We start from the raw sequence: 17,392 nt of genomic DNA on the forward strand, positions 1-17,392 counted from the left end.
AAAATATAGATATTTGTTTATTAAGGGTTTGGAAGTATTTTATTCACATTTTGAAAATCTTTGATTTGTTTACAGGTTGAAATTTTTTCTCTGTTTCTATTTTGCTGCTTTGGTGGATTGTCTTTCAAGATTTTAAATTCAGAGTAGTGCCTCTCAGGTAGAGCCTTTCGGGGAAAGTGATACCTAGCAAACATAATTCTCACCCCTCCTGTATTGAGAGTAGGATACTAGAAATAAAATCCCCTGCATGGATAATATGGAATGGAATGTTTGTTTCATTTCTAACATGATTACGTAGCTATATACAGACATTAACCTCACTTTCACAGAATGGTTGAGGTTGGAAGGGACTTTTGGAGATCATCTAGTCCAACCCACGTTCATGTTTGTACATTAATAATGTATGTTTATTATTTGACATAATATCTATATTTTTCCAGAATGTTGTGTTAAGGTTTGCATAGTTTATGCAGCACAATCACATATTGATCTCTTTAGGAGCCGTTACTGCTTCCTTCTGTGACTCCAGAATCACATTGCCTGGCAGCTACCTTCTTGTTTAGTTGCTTGTTGCATATCTCAGGTGGGTGCACTTGCAATCTTCATGCTCTGGGAACTGTGCACCTGGTGTGAAAGTATTGCTATTGTAGTAGTTTTATACTATTGTTGCTTGTGAATGCATATGAACAAGGTCAAAGGTAACAGGTTTTATTTGCTTTTGGGAAGAAAGGATGGTTAAAAACCTGATAGAGCAACAACTGTCCTAAATAGCAGGGGTTTGATCCTGCAGTTCTGTGGGACATGTGAGGGCTCAGTCAGGAGCTCTGCATGGGCTCAGAGTGCTCTGGTTACATTTATCTGTTTGTCTAAGTCGTTTCCATTTCATAAGGCTCTATCCCATATGTTGCTGAACTCAATTAGTAGTAGCTGATAGTGGAGATACTTTTGAGAAAATGCCACAGTTCTTGTCTTTGTATTGCCTTAACTTGAAAAGCAAGGGGAAGGGAGTTGGTACCACTTTGTCATAAGCAGAGGGTTGCAAAGCATCTACCCTGAGACTGCGCTAAGATTCCCAGAAGCCTAAGTGGCATCAGCGACACACGGCTGTTACTGAGGTGACCCATCCTGTATGCTCTTCATGAGTGTGTTAATGCTGCTGTAACCAAATTAGCAGAACTCAGGCTGTTCTCAGAGGATTCTTATATGCTACTTCACTTGAGTTTTGTCAAAGTCATTTTTCTATCAAAGAACATTCAGGAGGGCATATCTATCAAGCTTCCGTAAGGCTGTTTTTCTCCAAATGAAATTCTTTGCCCTTTTGATAATAAGGCCAGCAGGACTATTCTGAAGTGGCTGTACTTGTTTCAACAGGCACTTACGTGGATAACCTGAATTTTCCAAATGGGATTTTTTTTCATAACAGGAGCTAGTCTTCTGCCTATGAACATCCTCTGTAAAGGCCTCTTTCTGTCCACAACTGTAAAGGAAGCCTTGGGAAATCAAACCTCTAATTGAGAGCCTACCCTCCTCCATCGTTTCCCCTAAAACACTTCTTTGTATATTTCATTAATTCAGTTAAAGTATTTTGAAGCTTATTCTGAATAATAAAACAATTTATAGCACTCAGTTCCTTCTCTTTCAGATTTTTCAATCTTGAAATATTTAAATGCTAATACACCTTAACTATTCATGAGGGTTTTACTCTTTTTTCCAATGAGGCTGATAGTCCCTTCTGTGACTTTAAACGCATTACATAAAATGTCAGAAAAATAACTGCATTGTTTCTGAAAAAAGTTAACTTTATTTTTTTTGGAACAAAATATCTGGAGTTACATGACTGACACCATAAACTGCACATATTTTAACACTTCTGTCTGCAGAGAATGTCAGTTTAAATGCAATATTATACTGTAATACAATAAAAAGGAATTTAATCAAATCCATGCATAACACATTTATAGAATTTTACTAGAAAGTACTTTGAGATGAAATTGCCATTGTATGTTGTCTAGAAGGAATTTGCAGAATATGTTTAAAAATCACAGACAAGTACACTATTGTAATTTTTTTTGTTCTTGCCGTATGTAGCCTTTAAAAAGCTAGGATCACTAACACAAGCTACTGTACGTTATGTTAAAACTTTGTCAAAGCTTATGGCACCATTTCTTATTATATAGTTCACAATTACACATTCATGGAACATCAGTAGTTACTTTAGTCCATTTCATCCATTAACATCACTCTGTCATACATTTAAATACAAACATAAGAAATGTTTCTTGCATATTTCACAAAGATGAAAGTGAAGAAGTGCAGTAATGTTCAAGAACGTCAAGAATACAGGATGAGCCAACGTTTTTCTGGCGTTTAACCCACTGCTTCTAGCAATCTAACCTGCTTCCACAAGCCTTCTGAACTGATAATATTTCAGTAACTACTGTTGGTGACGCGTGTTGCCTGAAGGCACCTTTTCTATAACCACTGCAAAATAGAATAGCTGTTTTATTATTAACAAGTAGCTGAGTTTGTGATTTATATTTTTCTTAGTGGTCTCAAAAAGAGAAAAAAAGCCATGATGATCTGATAGTGTTCTCATTTAAAATGATGATCTGATAGTGTTCTCATTTAAATAACCATATGATTGTATAGTAAGATGTGGATAAAATTATTTTACTACCTTACAGGGGTCCCGTAGGAATTATTAGCTCACTTGGCAGTTTCACAGTATAAGGCCAAATTCTGCTCTGTTAGATTGGATTAATTCCAATAAAAGCTCAAATGAGAGCAGAAGTTGCACATAAAGTATATCTATCACCTTTTACAACCAACCATCTCAATTTGGGCTGGGTACTGTAAAAATAAATTCATTTCCATCTAATATAAAATTTGATTAAAAAATAATACATTTTAATTTTTAAAGGTTAAGGAAGACTTTTTAATCTTTCCCTGCTCTTATAAATATAAAGTGTTTACACAGTTTATCTTCACTCTATTTTTATCTACATTACCAACCTACAGTTCTGTAATTGGTTATAGTGCAAAGTGGAGGCATTTCCTTATTCCTCAAATGTAAAGTGCACATCTGAATTGCCTAAACATAAGTCTTTCTAGTGATTAAACAGAATCATATCTCGCACTTCAGAAAGGATTCCTTATAAAGCAGCCTATTAAAAAAGCTTATGGAACAAGCTCCAATAACATAGATTGGTTTTCTTTGAATTCTCTTTATTCAACTAAAAACCTGAAATTCCATGTCATTCCTGTATTCCACTAACCTGCCTCAATAGCAATGAGCGTCTGCAGCCAAAACCCCATTAAAAATAGAATATGGGGACAGTAAAGAGGTAACTTTATTTTGATCTTAAATAACTAAATTCTAAATAGTAAAACACCACTTCACTTCTTTGCTATCTCCCTCAAGTCTCTTCTAATTTATTAACATTGTAGGGGCAGAAAACCAACCCAGAAACCCAAGCCTCAGGCTTGACAAGGTGTTTTCCTGGTATTTGGATAGGGTTTTAAAACAAAATGCATTTTATTATGCAGAGTTTAAGTAGGAGTTTGGTACTCTAGTTTCTAGAGGATGCCTGTATGAGTTAAGTAAGTTTAACTGCTGTACTTATGAAGCATCTTCCTTATTCTCTCTCAGCAACTGAAAATTTTTGACCTTACAAAGGGTAATACGGGTTGGACCACATAACTCTCTAGTGCAGGAAGGAGAGTCGTGTGAAAGGCTCCAGGCACTGCTCTGGGCTTTCTCTCTCCATATGGCCCCTGTGCTATGCGTAGCCTCAGCATGTCCTCCTGTCCTCCTGCCCCACTCCTCTTTCCATTAAGAAAGCAGATGATGTGGAAAAGAAGTCAGTTCTGCTTCTTCCCAGCCACAGCTGCTGTCCCAAGCGAATGCACACTTTGCAGCGGCTATCTTGGGTGAGGCAGTGTCCCCTGTGCGTGTGGTTTCCACCTGAGCTGGCATGCCTATGGTGGGGGTACTGGGGGCTGGGCAGGGGTGGTAAGAAAGTCTCATGCTTCTGAATTTCTCTTTTGTGGTAACCACGCCAGCTCTTTGGCAGCTGTACTACTGGAGTAACCCACCAGATCCTCTGGTTTTGGTGCATCACATGGATTTTCAAACATCAGTGTTTTTATTTTTCGAAGCTAAAGGGCTAACCTATGGAAGCCATGAAAACATGACCTGAATAGCACTGAGCCTGCACCTACGGTGAATAATTACCTAGGTCTAGGCTGTGATGGCTGTTGCCTGCCACACAAAGGTTGTGCGTACAAGAAGCTTCCCTGCGTGGTTTTGCTGAGGACCTGTGCTCCAGAGAGCCAAGGAACTAACTACTCCAGCCTGCCGAATGGAACCTATTTTAGATGTAGAAGTCCTAACAGGTAGTATCTGCCTCAGGCATCATTTCTCTGATCCTTCTGCTTCTGCAGTGCTCCTTGTGCAGGACTGGAGCAAAGATGCTGCAGCGTGATAGATGCGGCAAAGTACCTCTCTGTTTGCAACTTCCTGATCTGATTCCCTGCTGCTTCATTTTACAGCTGCAGAAGAATCAGCTCCCACACTAATCTTCATAGCTGATGACAGTTACTGTTGATTCTAGCTTTGTGCAGAGGGCAGGCATGCCTGTTGGCACTTTTGGGCTTTTCCCATAGTCGGTTAGTGGACAGCTGGTATTTCTGCCTTGAAGTCTTTTGTAATCTTAACTGACGTTTATCTTTTTCTTTGCCGTGTGACTTTGCACAAAGTTGCTTGGGACTGAAAAGGTTTCTGTTAAATTGGCGAATATTACAGTTCCAGTAAAAGATAAAGAAACATCAGTTCAAGAGTTCTTCCTTCCATTATATCAAAATAAAAAACCTTTACTTCAGGGCAGCAGGGTGACATGCCAAATGTTCTGTACATTTGAAAGCGCCATCATGGAACGGTTCTTACTTTTTTCCTCTTGTTTGAAATATTTTTATTCTTAATAGAATTACTTAATACATACAAAAATATTCTAACTATAGAGTTTTCATAATGTTTTAAATATATTTAATTCTTTTAATCAATATGCCCTGTTAGAGGACTGAATGTTACAGGTAAATTTTCGGTATAGAAATAGGGTGTGCTCACCTTCCCTATGTGATGGCCTATAGGTAACAATCCATTAGGGATGTTAGAAAATAATTATAATGTAGTTTTATACTTTTTAGTGTATATATACCACATACCATAATTTTTCCTTAGATTAGCATACCATCTTCCCCCTCACTGAGATAATAGATTCATACATGAATGAAGAATTTTATCCTTCTTGTTCAACAATTCTACATTCCTTCTTGCCCCCTGTTATATTTGCCAGCCCAGTAATCCAATCTCTCTTTTATCACTTTCAAGCCTTTCATCTCATTTCTGTATCTGAGAACATCTTTTCTCACTTAAGCAGCGAAGAAAGAAATTAGGACTAAATTTATTTAGCTTGTATTACTCAGGTTTCTTAACATTTTCCAAACAAGGTAGTATTAGACTATGGAATGATTGGGAAAGAGGCAATGTGAACCAGGCAGTCAAGTGAAGTGTTACAGAAAAACTCGAGAGTTATGTATCTGGCCAGCATTTTTTGTGTATTTATCTCTTCAATGAAGAATTCTTTATTGAGGGAAACCAGCTATTTTAAAAGGTAAGAAGAGAGATAAGCTTGAAAGTTAATGTAATGTTTTATGATTGCCTCTTGATTATGGGTCCAGTACTTCAAATAGTCCTTAAGCAAAATACTATTGACTTCACTGAAAGTAAAAATAAGTTAACATCTCTTTTTTTACAAAATAGTTCATGACAAGTTTGAGGGAGATAAATATAACTCAATTGAAATGTCAGGTATTAGTTCATACTACCCCTTCACATAGATCAGCACACACATTCTTTGGTGATCAGGATTTTTTTGGAACACATAACTAAAGAAATCAGTTTAAAAAAAAAAAGACATCATGTGAGCAAACAGTAATTACTTAAAATTAAATGAATTAGTTTTATATAATAAATGAAGCAAAACTGTAAAATAATATTGCTTTTGAGTCAGAGAGGATTATATAGCTTCTTTCTGATGCAGTTGAACAAAATTAGAGAACTGCTATTTTAAAATCTCTCTAACTAATCCTTAGAGGAAAAATAACAAACCCAACCAAACCCAAGCTTGCTTTGTTATAATCCTCAGTGCAGGGTAAGGTTACTTCTATTACTTCATATGCAACATGCCTTTGGCCGTGCACCAGGTGTTTGCCTGCAGCTATATTTTGCTTTTGTATACACATTCTGAGCAATAACGAACCAAAAATTTAAAACATGGTCAAAATAAAAACATTTTACAATGTGAAACAGCCTCAGCTACTGGACTTAATGTACCTAGTACTTCTAAATGTCAGATTTCCATATCTTAGCATATTTTTGTTTTTCAGTAGAGAATAATAGCAAGTGTTTACAGAATATGCAATAAATGTGATCTATTGTGTTATAATTCAAAGAACCAAGTAATATAACTTATGTAGCTCTAAATGGGAAAAATCTCTCAACAGTTTTAGTAGTATTTTCCCTATTTATTACTCTGAGGTTCAATTAAAATAAAAGACCATCTGGATGTTTTTTTCCATGTTTTAGAACTGCATTTTTTTTTTGAATTTGTGAAGTACTTAAGTAGTATCTAAATCATGTCAATAAACTTCAAAGAATGAGACAGAAAACTTCGTATACCTATATATGAAACTTTCTGTGATGTACGTAACATATAGGAGATATAGGTACATAAACACAGCTGTACTCATCCTCACAATATTTCAGCAGAGCTGATGACTGTTTCCTTTAACTTTGTTGCAGGGTTTCTTTTGCACTGAATTAAAAACAGAGCATTGCAAGATTTTAATGCAGTTTGTCCACCTCCAAAGTTTTCTGAATTATTAATTGAGGAAAAAAACTTCAAAAATACAAAAAAGATTAAATAGCTTTTAAGTTTCAATTTATCAAAGTGAGTGTAACTTGCAGGTAACTAAAAGGAAAAAACAAAGCCTTTACAGGAAGCACTACTTGGCAAATTTTAATATATTTTCCAAGTGATATTCACACTATTTGGCAGCTGTACCTTGTGCTGTCTCTCAGATTATTTCAACTCACACTTTCCAGTGGAACCATAATATGGAATGCTTTGAATAAAAAATATAACTTAAATGCATCAAATGTGCTCATTGCAAAACCACAGATACTGTTCTAAAAACAAGAAAAAGTCCTTGAATTCTAAAAACTCAAATCAGTAATCTGTCATTATCTTGTAAAATTGAAATAAGGGTTACAAATGCTAATCTATTCTCTAATACTATGGGATTTGCCTAGGGTGTTCTGGACCCATTTTATAATTAAAAATACACCAGAATTAAAAAATTTTAAGGAACATCAGAGTACTGTACAATTATGCTACTATATAACAGTATGTATAAACACTTGGCAATAAAGCTTCAGTAGAGAGTGATTTGCTGTGGAAAAAGTTGATAATATTTAGTTTGATGTAGAAACTGCAATAGCAGATGTATCTTCTCTGGGTGTCATTCTTCCATTCCACTGAGACTTGGTAAAGCAAGTCATGTAGGTTCCTTTTTGTTTTCCTCTCAATGCCTTTATCACTCCTGATGACTCCTGTGCATATTTCTAACAGAAAGCCTCCTGTTGAACATGCCAGCCAGAACTGTATGTGCTAAAAGCCTTAATCTTGTTATTGGTGAATGTCCTCGTGCCTAATGATTTTGTAAATTACCCAATAAAAAATGTTGAAAATCAGAAAGGCTAATGGAAAACAAGCTCTGGAAATTGTGTCTATCTTCTTGGCCCGGTCAATAAATACCTTTCTCATCTCATCGGGGCTTTTTGGTGCAGCTTGAACGGGGTTGTTTGGCCCCTTTTGTGTCACTCCATCTTTTGCTTGCAGACACGGCCCCACTCCGTATGCTGTAAAACTAAACCGACTTTCTCTTACATCATCATCCTGTTGCCAAAAAAAAAAAAAGCTGGTAAGATCTCTATAAATAAAAAAAAAAAAAAAATTCTTGCCTTTAAGTACCAAGAGCTGCACCTTTCCCTCAGTGACTTCTTGAATCTACAGTTTAACTTGCTGAAATTCTGGCTTTATCAGTGTCTCTGCCAAAACTATTGCAGCAACTTCAACAAGCCCAGTTTTATCTACTTGCTTATAGGATCTGTAATCTTTTTAGAGGAAACAAAGAAATCTTAGTAATCTAGTGGCAGTCAGGAACACAACTGCTGATCGGCTTTGTTCTTCCCCATTTACAGTGGATTTCTGCTGTCTTCAGCTGGGCAAATCTCACATTGGTCTTTTGGACAATAGCCATTACCTTTGTGCATTGCTTAACAAAATGGGATCCTGGTCCAGAGGCATAACCGTTATATAAATAGTAATGATGGTCACATTTAGTAAACATGCAGTGATCAAAAAGGCAAGATTCTCACTGATATAGTTAATCATTTGTATGCCTTATTTCTGCTCTTCCCTGTGCATGCATCAGATAGAGAATAGTATGTCAACTATCTTAGCTTTCATTCACTTTATTTTAAACTAAAGGCCAAATTTTTCTTCTGACTTGGCCTATCAATCCAGGGGAAAACTGGAAAAGACATTCCGAATTCAGGGAGCTATAAAAAAAAATTGAATATGGTTTTAAATCACACTGCACAGAAAGAAAAATAGTCTGAAGATAGACATATTGTCATAGCATGGATTCCAAGAATCTGAATGTGGCTTCCAACAGGAGATGCATTTTATACCTCTCTCTCCTGGTTAGAGGTATTCTCAAGTAGAAAGGAGGTAGAAATGCAGACAGATAAATAATACATAGACAGTGAAGCCAGGTCCAAATTAGACTTAAATATATCCCAGAGTATTCCTGCACTATTTGTGCTACTCAACCATACTGCTGTCATTTTGAGGGCATTCACATTTTTAAAATTAATTTTAAATTCGAGGTTTCCTTTTTTTCATATCTAATTTAACCCAGTTTCTTTAGGATTATAGGCTTTTATGAAGTATGACAAAGTAGCATGTATATGTTATTTCTTAACTATTTTGGAAAATCACTTTTGTAAGCATTAAAAAAGTTAGAAGTGAGCAGCAGTCAATTATAATTTTATATGAGAAACTTTGATATTTTAAAATTCTTTCTAGTGTAAATTAAAATCAAAGTTTAACAAAATTTATTTACCAGTTTCTAAATGAATACTTTGTTTAAATAGGAACTTCCAAATTCTTCAGTTTGAAAATACTAGTGCCATTCAGAAAATTTGAAAGTGTTCTGGAAGGGAAAATTACTTTTAAACATCCTTAAAGTTTTGATTACGTGATAATTACTAGAAAAATCATTGTTAATTTCATTTGTTTTTTAAAAAAATCCTACAAATTTTATTATCAATATTGGTTGAATTAATTATCTACAAGAAAATGCAAATAAATTCATGTTTGAAGTGAACTAGTTGGCAAACACCACGAGCATCCAGCACTGCTGTAGTTATCACCCAACCGACGTAGTTTTTCACGTGTGTAAATTGAATAACCTTCTAGGCTAACAGATCACTGAAACCCCTATACTTCAACCTTGTATTAGAATACTTCTATAAAACCAAAAGTAATGAAAAATAACATCAAAGTAAAAGGGGAAGAAAAAGCACTGACTGACTTAAATGTGGAGATGAGCAACAGAAATACAAAATGATAGGATGATTTTTTGATGACGTGATAAAACAAAGGAGGAATTACTACAGTACTGTGCCTCTCCTCACATTTTTGTGAGGAAAAAAAAATGGGAAATAGTATCTTTATTGTAACACTTCCAGTTAGCAGAAGTTACAAATACATAGACCAAGAGGATTATTCTAGAGTCGACACTAAACTCCTTGGTATGGGCAAAGAACTGTGATTCATGGTTTAAATCTTTTCATGCTTCTCGAGAAAACGGTGCTTGGAACTTCTCTGGCTCAGAATGATTATGTGGTAACTGTACTGAGTAGCAGCTCTCAGCTGGATGTGTTTTCAGGATGAGGCAGTGCACTGTGGCCTTACTGGCCCTGTGCTGTGCTTGCCTGAATTGAGCGATCTCCAAGAGTGGCTTTAAAGCCCAGGTCTCTGCTTATTTTTTACTTGCAGATATCCTGAATTTAGTCAGTGAGCAGGCTGCTTGGAAATCCTGTGTTGCTGAGGCAGTGATGTGGAAGTCCTTCTCCGAGTCTCTCTCTTCTGCCCCGTGTCTGTTGGATGTCATGGGAGCAAGCGGGATGGTTGGAGCCTGCTTAAGTCTGGCCAAAGCGCTCGAGCTAGTGGATAGGCAGAGAAGGGCACCCCTGAGAGCATGGCAGCATGCCAGGCAGCCCCCCGCCTTTCTGCTGAGGTACCAGCTGGAACAGCCAAGGGGTAGTTCTGCAAGTTTTCCAGTAGATCAGCAATGCAGAAAAATCATTTACTTAGCCTCAGGCTTGTGTCTGAGGGTGCTCCTGCACAGCAGGTGAGATGCAGGGACTATTGCTAATGAAATTAACTTTTGAGTGCTTTTTCAAAGCCCTTTGTATAAAGTGACAGTGATGCCCCATTTCTTTTCCTAACATGACTTGGCTAGAGTCCTCCTTTTTGCCTAGAAATACATTTGAAAATACATCTCTCTCAGTCCACAGCTGCTGGGATTATCTATCTGTCTATTGGGAGTATCCTGTGTATCTTGACACAGAACCTGGACAACCTGGAATGTCTTCCTCAAAGTCCATTGCATTCAAGATGAAAACTTTCCTTTAAGATGTTATAAGGAAGCTGTTTTTTTCTTTTGTGTATTTCTTTAGTATGTCATCACTAAGGAAAAGCAAATGAATGACTCCATATTTATTATTGATAAAGATTTTAGTAAAGTTTTAATACGAATGTGGTTTTCACACATATTGCCTAGCAGCTAACAGTTTGAATATTATTAAACGTACAGCTACATTTAAATGTTTTATTGCTTCTATTAAAATTATAATAAAAAATGCTAATACATTTAGATAACAGCTTTTTATTTAGAAAATTAGAATTTTTGGTGGCTTGAAGGGAATAATTTCACCTGGTTTATTTTTCATATCAATATTGTTCTATAAAATATTCAGCAATCAAATAATAGATTTCAATTTCTGTGGGCTTGTGAATATGCTATTTTCTGTATATGTATTTAGTAATTAATTTCTCTCGAGGAATAATATGCATAATTGCTGAAAATATCTCTTGTAGCCTTTTGACTGTAGGTTATTGAGGATTTATTTGAAGACTTAGCTTTTTGGAATACTAATTTTTTTACTGTTAATTTTTGAGAAGAAAAGCATTACTGAATTATTTTGCACTACAAACAGCCTAGTTTTAAATATTTATCTGGTACCAGCTGATTTCTCCTAGAACTGGTGTTAGTGTTCCTTTTTAGCTGCAGAAATTACAATTTAATCTTATATTTTAATCTGGATTTTAAAAGGTCTGTATGGATTATGAAATTAACAAGACAGGTACCTTTCTTAACATTTCACGTCATCACATACAGGTAGTAATGAAGGTTTATGGAATCCACATGGGAAGACGTTAGTTCAGACAAAAGGACAGGGCCTCTGTTAATGATCGGGTGTCACATTATGACAAATGGGACATCTTCTACATAGTTTACCCTTAAATTTGTACTGTAGATTTGAGGCAAAGTCCCGTCTATACGTCCTGCACATCTCAAGCCATTGCTATGCTGCAATGATTCATTCATTTCATTTCCATCAAGAACTCCCTCAAAATACTTTCATCAAAACGGATGGGTTGACCAAAAAGAAAACAAAAGAAAAGAGGTGTGATTATCATTAAATCAATCTAGTTTGCATGTCTATTTTCCTCACTAAAGATGCTTTGATCTTTAGATTTTTGAAAATAGAATTATAAGATTGACTGTTCCTGAAAAGTAAATATTTTATACTAAAAGGTAATCTACAATCAAAGTGTTTTTCAGTATGTGTATACAATTAATATTTGCTTCTTGAACAGTGGAAATGCATCCAAGAAAAACAACATCCATAAACGTTTCCCTATATGACTTCTACCATTTTTTCTGTTTCTTTTTCAAGGACCTAAGAGAGCATAACTTTAAGTGAATAATTAATATCTATTCATTCTGAAAGAATATTTCCAGCAGATCAGTACGGCAGTGTTTGTGAAATTGATGAGTTCTTTGGCCTGATTTCTTTCCCAAACAAAGCAAAGATTTATGGATCATATAAAGAATGACTATCCAATGCAGTCAAAGGTTGGCAACTGAAACTTCACTGTTCTCAGGATTTATTATGCCAGTTGTGTAACCATAAAGAAACTAGACACTTTCTGAAAAGTCTCCTATGCCTATTGGAAAATAGCAATGAATAGTTTGCATGTAATATTGCAATAATTATTTTTATTTATTACTATATATATAGCACAATCCCAGACTCCCTCAGATCAATTACAAATTTTTGTTAATTCTGTAGGAATTGAATTTGACCTCTAAAGATTAATTTTCCTTTAAATTATTTGGAATCCTTGAGTCAGTTACAAGGACCTGGGAATTAGGGAAGGTCACAATCTTGATATGGGTGAACACTATGCTGTTGTCAAAAAGTCAAATAACAAACTAATTTGGATAAACGAGTGTATAGCTTATATGACACCTGATGCTTCTGCTGCTCACAACTGTTAGGCTTCATGTTGGAAACACCACAATTTTGGGGAAACTATATGAACTTATTAGGAGAATTTCCAGGGAAGAAGAATGCGAATTTATGGATCACAAAACATACTGAACTTTATAATCATGAGCTACAGTAGCTGACTGAAAAAGACAAAAGAGAAATGCAACATAAATATCTTGACTTAGCATCCCAGGGCATGGATTTCATGTTAGAAATTGTGGTGAGCAAATAACAGCATTTGTGGTAAGGAAGGCTAGTTATTAACTCAGTTATAACTGAGCTGCTCAGTTATAAACTGCTTGCTTTGATCCATAAAACATCAGTTATTATTTGTATACCAGAGGGTTTAGGATATGATCCAAATTTTTTTGAAGAGATAAAATCTCTATACTATAGTGTTTCTAGTATACTTGCTAGGCAGACAATGGTTTAATAAAACATTGAGAAAAAAGAGAAAAAATTAGCTGAGCTGTCTCTAGAGCCTGAGAGGGTCGATTCTAAAAGGTTAACTCTGGTCAGGAGCTCCATCTGTACACAAAACTGGAGTCAGTCAAGAATCCTTCAGTTCAATTTGTTTTGTCAGAAGAATGTCTATTTGTCAAAATCATAACCTTTCACAAATCATTTTTGGGTAAATTTCTGCAGAGAAAACTGTCTCTTTATGAAACTTGTAGAAGTAGGGAGGAAAAACCAAAATATTCCATAGCCTCACCTGGGTTGTAGGAAACTCGTGCTCAAGGCTCTTGTTAGGCAATGCCAGGGAGTGCCTTCCTTAGCTACAAGGTTATGTGCTATTGTGGGCTGAATTGGTCTCTCACTTTCTATATAGTATTTGGAAAAAAATGAATGTTTCAAGACATTTGTTTTATCCTGATGCAGAAGTCATTGTTCAGGGAGAAGGAAAGGGGGGAAAAATTGGAAAATTTAATAAGATGGAAAATTAGTTTTCTATCCAGTTCTTAAAATTTCCTTTTTGTGGTCTACTCTTTTGGAATTAGTATAGGCCACAGCAGCTAGAATTTTCTGCTATTAGCCTACAGATGCAATTAAAAGGACCTACTGTCCTTTCTGCGTGCAAGTTGCAAACAACTTCTGAAGATGGAAAAAAAAATGTTTTGGTCATGCTGAAAATAAACACTACTTCTATAACAAAGCAAATGTTATTTAAAAACACAGTAAATGTGAAATCTGTTCCAAGCAAATCTTTCAAAATCACAACAAAAAGTAAAAGTAAAAAATCTAAAATTGACAGTTCAGCTCTCTTTAAAAGTAGCTAGCATTTTTGCTTTTCTCACTGTGTGCCTTGAGAATATGGGCAGTAAGGAAATGTCATAATGGTAGAATACTTGATTAGCTAACCAACAAATGGTATCATGACATTGATTTCTCTATACTTGCTAGGTATGTTAGCTATATATCTATTAGTATTATCATGAAAATCATTGAATACATATCTTCATCCTTCAGTATCTAAGGGGAGTATTTGATGCTTTACTATAGACGTTGGTGTCTGTAAGTCCACTCCTTAAGTTATACTTAAGTCTAGCAGGCAGTCTACCATGAAGTTAGAAGACTGTCAAAGGAAGTATAAAATTAGAATAAGGACTGCTAATTCATACCATGATGTCATGTTGCGATGTGATGATTGCATACCCTTTTTAAGCAGGCTTCTTTTAAACGTGCTTTGTATATTGTGGATCTTTCCTCAAATGCCTCTAAGGCGAAACGTGATTGATAGTGATTGCTGAAGAAGTATCTTTCTTTAGCGAGTCTGACGTCTTGCTAAAAGAGGGCTGGAAATATATTTCTTTTGCTTCTAAAGAAGAAAGGCAGTAGTACTTGCCAGGCTCTGACCCCGTGGTTATAATGATCAGGCTGTATTCAACATAGTGACGAGACATTGCTTGAGTTGAATAAAGTGAATCACTATAGTATGTGGTGGAACAAAAGGAGGGACTAAAGGCATGGTCACGTAACATATCACTCAACACAGCTGTTTATATTTGATACATGAAGCCTTGGTTTTGGCTCACCTGCCCCCTGCCCGGTAATCCACCTCTGCCTGGCCCATTCCCTGCACTCCAGACTTTTAAGCAGCTTCTTGAGAGCTGCCATAGTTCAAAAATAAACACCCCGTCACAAACATGCGGCTTTCCTCTTGCGTATCTCAGAAAGTGTGTTTTCTGCTGCTGTCAGCTAAAAGGAAAAAGAGCACGTTTTTCACAGGGACAGATGCAGAACGCAGGTATGTTTGCCGTCTGGACCATGCTCTAAGCTGTGGTAGGTGAGTGTGTCTGTGCATCTGAGCAAGGCTAGGGCTTGACACGCAGGAAGAGACAAATGTGTGAAAATGTCATTTTCATATGACCGTCTAGCCTGCATTACAAAGCCATTCTTCACACAGAGTCTTGCTAGCAGAAGCTGCTAGATAGGCTTTACAGAGTTATATATTTTAACTATCTTGTAAGCAGAAGGAACAAGCTGTTAAGTAACTTTTCATTGTGATACAAGCAGTAAATTGAGGTAAGTTTTCAGGAACGGAAGATGGTTGAACTGAGTCATGTGTCACTCCTTACTACAGTCATACTTTGGTCCATGGCTATGTTCTAGATAGTGACTGAAAGCTAGGGAAAGATTCTGCATGACATCAGTTGTGGGTACCTATTTAATGAGTGGGTTGGAGAAATATTTTTTATTGGAAAAATCTGAAGTAGGAGTCATGCATAATGCTTGATTTAACTGACTTCAGAATTTAAATTTCTAGCCTCAATTGCTTGACTTTATACAACATTAGCAGTGACTTATTTTACAAGTAGTCTAGATAGTTTCAGCTATAAAATAAATATTAATATCCATTGCTCCATTAAAATCCCTTACTAATTGTATGAACAATTTACACTAAAGTCAGTTAATATGACAGAAGGAAAAAATCTTCCTCAGTTAGCCTTGTAAAGTAAAATGTTTGTTCTTCCACCAAAAAAATAATTGAAAAAGTGATTTTTATATTAAAAATATTTACATGAAACACAGCTGTTAAGACTTTGAACTGAACTCTAGAAACAAGCTAAGAAATATTTTTGGTTGAATCTCAGTGCAGTACAACATGCTGCATGTACCAGCAACAGTCATTCTCTGAAGAATAATCTTACTCTTCTAACAGAGTGAAATTCATGCCTGTGCAGATGGCTCCCACATGGCCCATGCCTCATTTAAATCCCTCTTAATCCCTCTTTCAAAAATTCAGATTCGATTTATGCAATGCATAGTCCTTGTAGTGACCCTCTACCTAGAGTGGATTTCATTCTGTGCTGCCATTTTATTTATACAGCCCCTTTAAACAGCACTATGTTTACCAAGTAAAACCTATATCCTGGCATAAATCAATTCCTTTGACTATCCTTCAGAGTTGTTAATACTGCTAGTTTTACCTTGTTCTTCTTCCTCTTCCGGCGGAATCGCAGAAGTTCTTTATGCTGCCTTGACACAAAGTTTACAGCTGCATATTCCAGAAGTGCAGAAAATACAAAGAGCAGACACACAGCCATCCAGATGTCAATCGCTTTGACATATGACACCTATGGAGAAAATAGAGCAGAAGACTGAAAATGTTAAAAACACAGATGTGGAGTTTAGTATTTCATAATGTCAGGGGGAAGTGCATTAGTATCTCCAGAGCTCAAGACTATTTTGATCAAACAGAACTTAACATGAAAGTTAGCTAGATAATAAGAGGGCCAACAATGCAATCTGTACACCTTAAATTTTATTTTTTTAAATATATCCTTTCACAAGTATTTATTTATGTCTTACCTCGTTTACATCTTAATGTACTGTAAACTGAATAATCATAAACTGAATAATCCACAAGAAACATATGCTGTTCCATTTCTCCCAATATAATAAGTGAATGATACTAAGGAATTAGAGAATAGCTTGTAGTGGGACCAGTGGGAATTCTCCTGTTGTGAAGAGTCTGATTTAAAGCTCCTGGCAGAGAAATTACCTTGAAGAAGGGAGATAGAGAACTCTGACATGTTCATTCGCTGCTAGTATAGGCATGGTAAAACAAAGATATGCTTTCAAACTAGTCCTGTAATTTTGACACAGTAGAAGTATGGAAAATCAGTTGCAGAATAGAGGAGCTCACTGCAGTCCTTCATTATTGTGAAGCTCAAGTGCAGGATATATTCTGTACTGGGAAAGTAGAACCTGTTCTCTCTCAGTGTGCAAGAGCGGTATCCTTTACAAGATAAGGTACATCTGTGTGCAACAGCTTTATCATTCAATGTAGGCCTCAGGCCTCATCAGGCCTCAAAAATATGACAAAAACATCTCTAGCAACTTGTTGGTACGTTCTTGCTTTTCTGAGTTTCTATAGTGTTCAATTTTCTCATCTGTCAATGCTACATTCAGATGTTACAGGGTCAATGTATTTGAAGTGCAAAGCATATTCACCTGTTAGGGATTTCTGTTTTAGTTAAAAAAAATGCTACTCAGCCAACCTAAAAATACAGTATTAGAGCTAATATAGAAGTGTAACTTATGTATTTTTATTCTATATTATTCTATTCTATTTCCATTCAGTGCAATGGCACATGAAGATGGTAAAGGAATAACCCTTGCAATACAAAAGAAAGTATT

At 35.9% G+C, this 17,392-nt stretch overlaps 1 protein-coding gene across 3 annotated transcripts in view; it reads right to left on the reverse strand.

The window, feature by feature from the left end:
* Positions 1–1,829: 1,829 nt before the first annotated feature.
* Positions 1,830–17,392, reverse strand: part of GLRA3 (glycine receptor alpha 3) — a 256,177-nt gene continuing 240,614 nt past the window's right edge. For 2 of the 3 annotated variants that reach the window (XM_068942519.1, XM_068942518.1), the window contains exons 8-10: positions 16,180–16,326; positions 11,713–11,832; positions 1,830–8,018 (exon numbers count right to left, since the gene is read on the reverse strand). In XM_068942519.1, coding sequence (XP_068798620.1) covers positions 7,749–8,018; positions 11,713–11,832; positions 16,180–16,326 — 537 coding nt within the window. In that variant the 3' untranslated portion in view covers positions 1,830–7,748. The remainder of the gene's footprint in view (positions 8,019–11,712; positions 11,833–16,179; positions 16,327–17,392) is intronic. The other variant, XM_068942520.1, reaches the window with a different exon arrangement.

The sequence above is a fragment of the Struthio camelus genome, chromosome 4, assembly GCF_040807025.1.
Source record: "Struthio camelus isolate bStrCam1 chromosome 4, bStrCam1.hap1, whole genome shotgun sequence".
In the NCBI taxonomy this organism is placed as follows: Eukaryota; Metazoa; Chordata; class Aves; order Struthioniformes; family Struthionidae; genus Struthio; species Struthio camelus.